The 12387-nt window shown below is 45.9% G+C and overlaps 1 protein-coding gene across 1 annotated transcript in view; it reads right to left on the bottom strand.

The window, feature by feature from the left end:
• Window positions 1-4664: 4664 nt before the first annotated feature.
• The window catches only part of LOC115468271 (ecto-ADP-ribosyltransferase 5-like), a 106129-nt gene continuing 98406 nt past the window's right edge, over window positions 4665-12387 (bottom strand). The window contains exon 5 of the mRNA XM_030199855.1: window positions 4665-4776. Within this exon, the coding sequence (XP_030055715.1) occupies window positions 4676-4776 (101 nt within the window). The 3' untranslated portion in view covers window positions 4665-4675. The remainder of the gene's footprint in view (window positions 4777-12387) is intronic.

The following is a 12387-nucleotide window of genomic DNA, read 5'->3' on the forward strand; positions in this document are numbered from 1 at the left end:
AGAGCACGAAATCAAATTGCTGGCTCTAACAGTGAAGGACTCAGAGGGGGGAGGGGAGAGAGGCCAGAGGGCAGGGACACACACACTCCCACATGCACACAGAAGAAAACATTGCTAGCCCCCGTTTCATTTGCATCAGAAACGGGGCTTTTTTACTATCTCTCTATATAAAAGGCAACACCAACGTTCTATGAAGCCTCCAGCCGGAAGTGTGAAGGGGGCGAGATATCCGGTTTCCCTATGAGTGTCTGCCCCGCCCTCTCTGTAACACAGTCAGTGAAGGAAAACAGCAGAGCGCCAAATCAAATCGCTGGCTCTGTAACAGTGAAGGACTCAGAGGGGGGAGGGGAGAGAGGCCAGAGGGCAGGGACACACACACTCCCACATGCACACAGAAGAAAACATTGCTAGCCCCCATTTCATTTGCATCAGAAACGGGGCTTTTTTACTATCTCTCTATATAAAAGGCAACACCAACATTCTATGAAGCCTCCAGCCGGAAGTGTGAAGGGGGCGAGATATCCGGTTTCCCTATGAGTGTCTGCCCCGCCCTCTCTGTAACACAGTCAGTGAAGGAAAACAGCAGAGCACGAAATCAAATTGCTGGCTCTGTAACAGTGAAGGACTCAGAGGGGGGAGGGGAGAGAGGCCAGAGGGCACGGACACACACACTCCCACATGCACACAGAACAAAACATTGCTAGCCCCCCGTTTCATTTGCATCAGAAACAGGGCTTTTTTACTAGTTTTGCAATAATGCGGGCAGTTTTGAAATTATCCACTGTCACTTTGAAAATTAACTACGGAGAATCTTCCGGGTACGATTACACTTGGTAACTTGTGTGAATCGTTTTTCTGAGAAACAATATGCACTTACGTTTGATCATGCAAACGGGGTCTCATGGTTTTAAGCCCCCCCCACCCCCACCCCAGAAATGCCTCCACCTACACCTGGCAAACTGTGTGTGAAATCTTCTTTCATATAAGCCATTTCTCATAACTCCTGTCCTTCCACACAGAAAAGAACCGTGATATTGTATCTTATACCCAAATATAGGACGGAGAATTATAGAAACCACTAAACTCCACTAGATTCTGCTCTGAAAAATTAAGGACCCTGTTTACTAAGCAGCGTTATAGGCGCAATAATGTTTTTAATGCGCGTTAACCATATACGTGCCTACAATATCCTTATAGGTGCCTACATGGTTAGCTCATACGCTAGGGGCGTAGCCAGACCTCGGCGGGAAGGAGGGCCAGAGCCCGAGGTAGGGGGGCACTGTTTAGCTGCCCCCCTACTGCCAACTGCCCCCACTGCCACTTTGGACCCCCCGCCGCCTCAACCGCAACCCCCCCCCCCCCGCCGCCACCGCTCGCCCCCGCCCCGCCGCCACATCAGGTACCTTGTTTGCTGGCAGGGGTCCCCAGTCCCTACCAGTCGAAGAGTCTTCTTCAGCGCCAGTCAACTCCGGCACCCTCGTTGTGTGATCATCTGTTTCTGACGCCTTACGTCCTCCACGGGGCTACATGCACGGTGCAGGACGTAAGGCGTCAGAAACATATGATCACACGATGAAGGCGCTGGAGGCGACTGGGGCTGAAGAAGACTCTTTGGCTGGTGGGGACTGGGGACCCCTGCCAGCAAACAAGGTACCTGATGCGGCGGCGGGGCGGGCGACGGTGGTGGTGATGGTGGGGATCAAATGTAGAGGGGGCCAGGGCGTAATCTGTGGGGGCCCATGCCCCCATGGCCCCACGTAGCTACACCCCTGGCGTACGCTAATTGTAGGCTTGCTAAAAAGACTAACGCACCTTAGTAAACAGAGCCCTAAGAGAGAGAAAACACTACTGCATCACTTACAAAGATTATTTTTTCCATGAAATTTTATTAAAGTTTAAAAGTTATATCAGAGAGAGAACCAAAGATGAACAATGTATAAATACAATTCAACTACAAAAACAAATACACATCCGAGGCATGTGTTAGCAAAGATGATATAAATAAGCCTCAATTGCCCCAGGAAAAGTCATAGGAGCACTTTTACTAAGGTGCGGTAGTGTAGACGAGTGCTTTGGACGTGCGCAGAATAATGTTTCAGTGCATCTACAAAAAAAATGCTTTTTTTAAAATTTTTGCCGAAAATGGACGTGCGGCAAAATGAAAATTGCCACGTGTCCATATTGGATCTGAGACCTTCGCCAGCCATTGACCTATCGGTAAGGTCTCGTGGTAACTAGGCGGTAACGGTCTACACATGTAAAATGTCAATTACCGCCCGGATGCCAGAAAATAAAAATATTGTACAGACGCGCATCAAAAATGAAATTACCGCAAGGGCCACGCGGTAACTCAAAATTGACACATGTTGGGCGCACTTACGCAGCTTAGTGAAAGGGCCCCATAGACTTTTACATCATACAAAAAAACCCGAAAGGGTAACTCTCATCGGCTTATATGGTAGACTGCAAAACCAGCAGTGGGAATCAACTCCGTTAAAAACTGGGGGAGGGGGAGGGGGGGGAAAACACTGCTGAAAAAAGCAGATCCTTATAACTATAGTGTTCTATAGAAAATCCTTGGAGTGACACTAGACAACCACCTTTCCCTCGAGAACCACGCCACAACCACCACGAAGAAAATGTTCACAATGATGTGGGTACTGAAACGCGTAAAACCATATCTACCCCTGAAAACATTCCAGAACTTGGTGCAATCCACGGTACTTACCCACATTGACTACTGTAACAGCATCTTCATAGGATGCAAAGCCCACATCCTGAAAAACTTCAGACTGCCCAAAATACAGCAGCGAAACTCATCTTTGGCAAATCACGTTTTGAGAGAGGAGTGTGGTAGCCGTGTTAGTCCACTCTTAAGGTTATCAATAGAAATCAAACAAAATAAAACATGGAAAAGAAAATAAGATGATACCTTTTTTATTGGACATAACTTAATACATTTCTTGATTAGCTTTCGAAGGTTGCCCTTCTTCATCAGATCGGAAATAAGCAAATGTGCTAGCTGACAGTGTATATAAGTAAAAACATTCAAGCCATGCATTATGCATACCTCCTACCCACCCCCATCCTCCCACCCTGTCATAGTAATGCTTGAATGTTTTCACTTATATACACTGTCAGCTAGCACATTTGCTTATTTCCGATCTGAGGAAGAAGGGCAACCTTCGAAAGCTAATCAAGAAATGTATTAAGTTATGTCCAATAAAAAAGGTATCATCTTATTTTCTTTTCCATGTTTTATTTTGTTTGATTTCTATTGATAAGGAAAGCATTAAAAACCCATTTATTCAAGCAAGCCTACCCTAAAGACCCTGATTAAACTTATGAACCCATCTACCTAACGAACACCGAAGAAACAACGACAACGACATTGACCCAGACCATATCTCCCACATCACCCCCCACATCACCTATCCCTACCAACCCATCCATTCTATCCATTTATCCATTCTATCACTACCCCCTTATCGCCTATATCTATCGACCCATCCATACTATTCCTATGTTATATAGAATTTCTTACCTTATCTAACAAAATTCTGTATAACCTAATACTACGTAAGCCGCATTGAACCTGCTTTTAGTGGGAAAGTGCGGGATACAAATGTATTAAATAAATAAATAAATTCTCGCTGCTTAATTTCCTATATGAAACATTCAAAAAAACAGTTCTCTAGGATACAGCCAGAAAAAAACACGCCACTTACTTTGTAACGCAATGTTGAGCTTTGCAATTTTTAGCGTCTGAACTGTCCAATCTCGAACATCTTTATTACAGGCTGCAGAAAGGCTCAGTCTACCCCTAATATAATATGGAAGCCTCAAGCCTGAAATTGATAAGAAAGCTGCAAGTAGTTTGAGCAGTGGGCTGATGACCAGGGAACCTAGTTCAAATCCTGCTGCTACTGCTCATTTTGGTCTTAGTGTTTGTTTATTTATGGTTCATTTCTACCCCACGTTCTTCCACAAATGCAGGCACAATGTGGCTTCCATGAATTACAAAAGTAAAGAGATACAACATAAGAATTTTACAGTACAATAAGGATATAACATTAGCAGCAATTAGGATGGCTAAATTGCAGAGTTACTGATGGAATACACTTTTTCAAAAAGGTACGTTTTCAGCAGCTTCTTGAAAAGATGGTGGTCAGCTTGTGATTCCAAGTCTTCGGGCTGGAGTAGTGGAAAGTATAGGCAAAAAGAAGCTTGCACTTAACACCCCTGCAAGATGGTTAATGTAGTTGTAGAAAGGTGCGGGCTGTAGTGATGGCATTTCTAGGTGGGAGATCTATTAAAGAGGTCATGTATTCCGGAGCTAATCCATATATTATTTTATGTGTCAAAGTGCAGATCTTGAATGCGGATTCGTTCTCTTACAGGTAGCCAGTGTAGATTGAAGTCAATTAACCCTTCAATGCCTCAGGTAGAAACTTAAATTGTGAACCCTCTGTCTCTGAATGCAACTCATCTTGGGCTACTACTGAAAAGGGGTGAGCTATAGCCAAAAAATAAATACCAACCATAGGTGGTGTATCCCAGAAGTCACTGAACAATAGAAATCATTTCTCCCATAACCCCCACCATCACCACACACATCTCACAGCATTCCACAGCGACATAACTGGTTTTAAAAGAAAGTTATTTTGATAAAAATCTAGCGGAAGAGCTTCATAGCGGCAGTGTGGATCAGCAGGGTCAGTCCGCTGAAGAGCTGAGAGGTCATCATCATGGGCAAGGCCAGGATGGCCCTCGGAGCTGTTAAGAAGAGCAGAGAATTAAGAAACCATCATTCCTTCTTTTTGCACAGTGTCTGTGAAACTTAGAGAAATTTCCTCCTAGTGGACCCAATGCATCAAGCTTCTGCAGTGTAGGGCGACACAGCAGTGGGGTTTGGGGGGTATTAGAGGGGGTAGAAATGAATAAGTCAAGAGCAGCTCTTTGTTAAAATGTAATAGTGTGAAGAGACCAGAGAGTGAGAACAGAGAAGCATTGTAATATAAAGGAAACAAAGCTGCAGTATGCACAGAGGTTTGTTAGGGTGGCATATTTAAACTGGGTGACCAACGTAGTGCATCTAAAAAGTTGAGAATGGCCGATTTTTCATGTCATGGGTTCAATAAGCAGTCTGCAAAAGACAGTGACATATGGCCTATCCAGTCAGCCCATCCATACAATCCACTATCCCTCCATCAGGGGCGTAGCCAGACTTCGGCGGGAGGGGGGTCCAGGGCCCGAGGTGAGGGGGCACATTTTACCCCCCCCCCCCCCATGCCATTGCGACCCCCCCTGCCATTGCTGAACCCCCACCGCCATTGCCGACCCCCGCCGCCAACAACAACAACAACAACTTTGACCCCCCCCTGCCGCCTCCCTCTCGACCCCCCTCCCACTGCCAACCCTCCCCCGCCGCCACCGCCGCCGCCTACCTTTGCTGGTGGGGGACCCCAACCCCTGCCAGCCGTGGTCCTCTTCTTCCCACAAAACAGCTTTGTTCAGTTTCTGAGTGACATCCTGAACGAAGCCATTTCGCGGGAAGAAGAGAACCTTGGCTGGCGGGGGTTAGGGTCCCATGCCAGCAGAGGTAGATGGCGGGTTGACGGCGAGAGGGGGGTCAAGAGGGGTGGTGGCAGGGGGATCCAGGGCCAAATCTACAGGGGCCCAGGCCCTCCAGGCCCCACGTAGCTATGCCCCTGCTCTAGAGATCCTTTGGATTTAGCCTAAGCTTTCTGGAATTTAGATACAGTCTTTGTCTCCTCCACCTCTACCTTACCACCCTTTCTCTAAAGAAGTATTTCCTCAGCTTTCTCTTGAGTTTGTCTCCTTTCATTTTCAACCTTTGCCCATTCTCTTTATGATGAAGACCACTGGCCATTTTAGTAGCCGCCTACTGGACAGACTCCATCTTATTTATATCTTTTTGAAGGTGGGGGTCCTCAGAACTGTACACAATGCTCTAAACGAGGTCTCACCAGAGACATACAGGCTTTTGGCCATTCCTCTCCTTATGTATCCTTCTAGCTTTCACCGTCACCTTTTCTACCTGTTTGGGGACCTTAAGATCATCAGATACGATCACATCCAAGTCTTTCTTCCACAGAAGTACTTTACCCCTTAAACTGTATCGCTTCCTTGGGTTTTTGTAGCCCAAATGCATGACCCTACATTTTATAGACTAAATCTTAACTGCCAAATTCTGGACCATTTTTCAAATATTCCTATTTCCCACTTCATGTTAAGAACAACTGAATGACAGTCTGGAAGACCAGTTCTAGGGCAATTGGGAGCAGACAATTTGGTGCAAATAATATGATAAACAGTGATTAAATGAAACTTTGTAAAGGCTTTATTTATTTATTTATTTATTGCATTTGTATCCCACATTTTCCCACCTCTTTGCAGGCTCAATGTGGCTTACAATACTTCATGAATGGTGGAAAGAAAACACACAATAAAATGTGTCACAATAATCTTGCAAATCGATAGTTGATAAGCAAATATTAATTTTTTTAAAAAGCAGGACGGACTAATGCTGAAGAATCATTTAAAGCAAATTTATTTTTAAAAAAAGATGCGAGGGACTTCCGGCGGAGCCGAGCGGCAAGATGGCCGCGGTCTAGAAGAGCTCCGCAACTCCGCTATCGGGCTCTTTGCTTCCCCGCTCCCCAGACCTACCATGCAACGCCCAAAAGATGCCTAAAGCCCTCCAGCACCGGAGGACTCTGCCGAAAGACACCCACCACGCCTTGAGAAGCGGGAACAACAGAGGATCGCGACGCACGCGGCGGAGTGGCAAGATGGCGGCCAAGGATGCAGAGTGAGAGCGTGCAGTGCACTCGTGCCGCGGCGGTAAGGCGAGCAGAACAAGTGTGTAGGGGATGATTGTTGGAGAAATCGGAGACGTGGCAGGGCATTAGGAAGCGGGAGTAAGCCGACGATGCTTCCATTTTTCTTCTCCCTCCCCCCCTCGGCGCACAGAAACGGGACCATATACAGATATGACGAGAGACTTTCTGGAAACATCTCATCTATAAAGATCCGAGTATACTAATTCATGCCCCAGCGTGCATAGACGCTGTCTCACCATAGTAGGGATAGTTAATAAAGACTATTACCACAACATGCTGGCTGAAACGAGAAGGCGACGCCGGGTGTTATAGATAATTGGTGTCTGCGGCCTGGTTCTGGGCAGTTAAATAGGAGTGAGCCCATAAAGCGAATAAAGCCAACGGGCTGGATTAACGCGGAGAGTGTCTCTCCAGACTTTTATAATTGGGCTGATCACGTTGATAAGAGGGTAAAAACTGGACCCACAACATCACTGAATTACCCCCGGGCAAAAAGGACTAAGCAAGTAAGATCAGTGACGAAGAGGCTAAAGAGAAATTGTAATACCCTCTGCATGGAGCAATTTTTGAGGCCCAAATCAACAGGAACAACTAGAAGCGGAATTAAGTACGACAAAGGGAAAAATTCCCCAACATCCACTGGGATCAAGATGTCAGAAGGTAAACTTGAAAAGCTTGGTGATTTTTCTGAAAAACAACTTGCGCAGATCACCATGGCGGTCAGCGCTGCATTGAATCCCAGATTTGACTTGCTAGAACGTCAAATGAGCAGTTTAGAATCCACCATGGCTGACACGGTGAGACGAATGGGTGAAGCGGAAAGTAGAATCTCAACGGCAGAGGACAGGGGAGCGCAGAATGTTCAAGATGTCACGCGCTTGATGGAGCAACTTAAAGCACAGCAAGACAAGATCGAGGACATGGAGAATAGAGCAAGGAGATGCAATCTCCGCATTGTGGGTCTCCCAGAAGCAATTCCTGAGAGATCACTAGGACTTCTCTTGGAAAGCTGGCTTAAAAAAGAACTTGCCCTGTCAGACAGTTATGGGGAACTATGCATAGAGCGGGCCCATAGGCTTGGCCGTCGGCAACCAGGACAGCAAAGACCCAGACTGGTGATAATCAAAGTCCACAACTATCTACACAAGGAAGAAATCATGAGAGGCTTTCGACTGAAAAGAGACACCTTAAAGTACGATGGCGCATCGATAAAAATCTTCCAAGACTATTCGGCTGGTGTACAAGAGCAACGTCGCCGGTTCCACCCCCTCTGCACGACACTGGTAAACAGAAAAACAAGATTTATGCTGATTTACCCGGCCATATTGAAGATTCAACATGAAAATGGATGGCGATCGTTTCACTCTGTCCAGGAGGCCCAACAATTTCTAGAAACTGAACTACATGCACCAGCTGAGGCACCAACCTGACTCTATGTTTGGCAAAAAACAGAAAGAACAATGTCTTAACCTGGTTTATGGTTCCCTGCATATGACGAGGACACAATATGCAAGATAAGTCTAAAGCAAAGAATATGTTGATTAAGAAATGTTGGGTTAAAAAGTTATAACTGTAGTGTTGTTGTCTATATGAAGAGTCCCTCCGGTAGTAGTACCGGGGTGGCTTTAGCGTTATCACCGAGGGATAGGGGGGATCCTCTTATGAAGGGGAGAGAGGGGTAGGCGCGGGGAGATGAGCCAATAGCGGTCTCACACCACAAATAAGAGGAAGTTCTACTAGAGGGTAAGGGTTCTCGCAAGAGAAAGGTAATGGGCGGGGGGGAATGGGGATTTAGTGGGATGCAACACTTAGGGGGAGGGGCACTCAGAAACACAAAGGGCAGGTCCTCCACTCAGATTATACACAAGACCAACGAGTGGGTAGGATGTCAAAATCAGAATATTGAAACACAAAGCAGAGGCAACATTTACAGCTTCTGGGAAAGGGCTGGGACCCAGGAGCTGAGTTTTTTCTGGTATACTGTTATGAAGATAATATGTCTTGGCGGTTACACACTGTAAAATAGTCACCTGGAATGTAGGAGGCATCACGTCTCCCATAAAAAGGAAAAAGATCCTAACACACCTAAAGCGCCTCAACGCAGACATTGCCTGTTTGCAAGAGACAAAATTGACAGCACCAGAGCATGAAAAACTCAAGCAGGGATGGGTAGGTCAGGTGATCCACGCGTCCCCCGAAGGGCGGAAGGGAGGGGTGGCAATCTGCATACATCAAAAACTCGCTTGCACGGTAGAGACAGTACTGCAAGATCCCAAGGGGCGATTCATTTTGATTAAGGTGTGGCTCCAAGGGAGAGAATTATACCTGTTAAATGTATACGCACCCACCCCCCCTGACAATGTTTTCTTTCCTGAACTGTCCAGAAAGTTACTTCCATATGAAGACAAGCATTTGATAATTGTGGGAGACATGAACGTGCTTATGGACCCTAAAATGGATTATTCAGGGGAGGGACACAAGGGAATGGAGAGTAGGAAGGGCACTCGGATGTTGAAGGAGTTTGGAAGCTCCCTCTCAGTGATAGATGCATGGCGGAATTTACACCCAGACTCAAGGGAGTATACACATCAGTCCAGAGCACATGGGACCTGGGGAAGGCTGGATTATATATTGATATCATCAGCTTTATTCCAGTGCATAAGAGACACAAAGATTGAAGAAATATTGATTTCTGACCACAGTCCGGTATGGATAGAATTAGGGGCACCATGCAACTTCCAATTACACAGACAATGGAGATTCCCAAATCATTTAGTGAAAGATAAATCTTTTCTAAAATACATGGTCAAAAAATGGGAAGAATATGACTCATTTAACAAAGAACATAAGTCTGACCCACAACTGTATTGGTGTACTGGTAAAGCGGTGCTCCGGGGTGACATAATTGCCTATGTAGCAAGAAAAAGGAGAAAGAATGCAGCTAGCCTTTTACATCTGAATAAGCGACTGCAGAAAGCTAAGCGTCGATATATGCAGCAGCAAACCGCAGGAAACAGGGAGGCGTATTTGTCTGTCCAGGCTGCTCTAAACTCATTATTACAGGAAAGAGCGGTAAAAAATAGGACTTTCCTAAAATATAAGTTCCACAGATTCGGAGATAGAGTGGGAAGCATGTTGGCCCGGGTGGTGCGGAGAAGGGGAGGGGGTAGAACTATTTCAGTCCTGAAAAGTAAAACAGGAAGCATTACTAACAGTCCAGATGAGATTCTTCAAATATTTCAAGAGCACTTCACACAATTATATACTGCAGAACACCCACCCAGGGAGGCACACATGGAGGAATTTCTTAGAAGGGCCCAAATGCCAAGGCTCAAAGAAACTGATATTGCCACTTTGGAGGCTCCCATCCTGCCCAAAGAACTGTCAGAAGCGATTAAAGGGCTGAAAGCATATTCAGCACCAGGGATGGATGGGTATTCCGGAGAATTTTATAAAATGTTGCAACCCCAATTGATACGGCCCCTATTTGAATATCATCAAGCGGTAATTCAGGAAGGGAGATTCCCAATGCACGAAAATATTGCATGTATATCATTATTGTTGAAACCAGGGAAGGCAGTAGAGGAACCGGAGTCTTACAGGCCCATATCATTAATTAACGTTGACATTAAGCTTCTTGCAAAAATCTTGGCCACACGGCTCAATAAGTTGTTACCCAACGTGATTGAGCCTGCGCAGGTAGGCTTTCTACCTAATAGACAATCCGTGCTGCACACCCGGAGAGTATTGCTCGCAATGGCACGCTGCCAAACTGAGAAGATTCCTGGAATCTTGGTAAGCTTAGATGCTACCAAGGCTTTTGACAGGGTAGGATGGGACTTTTTATTCTATATGCTAGATTGGATTGGGATTCCTCCTGGAGTAAGACAAGCAATAGAGGCTTTATATACTAACATGGAGGCACATATAGCAGCGAACGGGGGGCTCTCGGAAAAATTTCAGATAGGCAGAGGAACACGACAGGGATGCCCCTTGTCGCCACTACTGTTCGATCTAACATTGGAACCACTACTTCGTCAGTTAAATTCTGACCCTAGAATCAGTGGTGTACAGTTGGGAGAACAGGAGGTTCGTGCGCTGGCTTATGCTGATGACGTCCTCCTAGTGCTGACTAATCCGAAAAAGTCTTTTAAAATGGCCTTGACTTTGATAGAGGAGTACGGAGTGTTATCGGGGTTTAGCCTTAACCTATCCAAATCTTGTGCGATGCATATGGACATAGGTACTAAATTACAATGGCAAGGAAAAGCCACACTTAGATGGGAGACAGCGAAGTTGAAATATTTAGGGGTATACATTACAAGTGATAGAACCTCCCTGTATAAAGAAAATATTTCCCCATTATTGGAAATGACTAGGAGTAAACTGTCGATGTGGAGGGAACTGCCACTCTCTATTTGGGGAAGAATAGCATTATTTAACATGATGATAGCTCCCAAATGGCTCTATGTCTTCCAACAGTTACCACTTTACCTGAAAAATAGAGATGAAAGGCAGTTACAGCGTTTAATACAAGCATACCTGTGGCAGGGTAAAAGACCTAGGATACCTTATCATCAGATGGCAACCCCAAGGGAGGGGGGCGGCATGGGACTACTGAATATAAAATTCTTAACAATAGCGAGCTCCATGCGACACATAAACGATTGGTACCGGGGAACATCGGATTTCTCCGTTACATCAGTGGAGACCTCGATGTTCAGGGATATCCACTTTAGGCACTTATTACACTCTGGAACCCCCTTACCCACATCAGTATTTCAGATACACCCATTATTGAAATCCCTCAGGGAAACTTGGAGATGGGTGTGTAGACGCCGCCGCTTCTCCCCCCGAGTGTCCCCTTGGATGTCAATTTGTGATAATCCTGCTTTCCCCCCAGGCCAAGGGCCCAGTATATTTAGCAGATGGGCAAAAAAGGGGATTATATACTTGGCGCATATAGTTACAGAGGAGGGACACATACACACGTATCAGGAACTTCAGTCACGATATGGGATCCCAAAGACACATCAGTTTGCATATTATCAATTACACCATTATGTGGCCTCCCTGGGCTGGACAGACCTTACGGAAGATGTGGTGGAAGTCTTATCGGAGGAGTTTACCCTGGGAGCGCAGCTTAGGGTGCCCCTGAAATTCCACCACCAGCAACTCAAAGATTCCACAGAAGAGATAGACTTCCGGCGGCTAGCGCATGAGTGGTCAAACGATTTAGGGTGCACACTCACAGAGGGAGAGTTTAGAACTCAATTGAAATCTATTTACAAACAGAGGCTGTCTATCCCACAGAGGGAACGACTATATCGGTGGATGCTTAGAACACATATTTCGCCCCATAGAGCGCGGAAAGCGGGGTTTGATACAACAGGGGCATGTCCTAAATGTGGCCATGAGGAGGCATCACTCGGCCACATGTTTTGGAGCTGTCCCAGTATTGAAAAATTCTGGAAACAAGTCATAGGAGGGATAGGTCAATTATGGCATTGCACCCTTGTGC

This window comes from Microcaecilia unicolor, chromosome 4 (genome assembly GCF_901765095.1).
Source record: "Microcaecilia unicolor chromosome 4, aMicUni1.1, whole genome shotgun sequence".
Classification (NCBI taxonomy): Eukaryota; Metazoa; Chordata; class Amphibia; order Gymnophiona; family Siphonopidae; genus Microcaecilia; species Microcaecilia unicolor.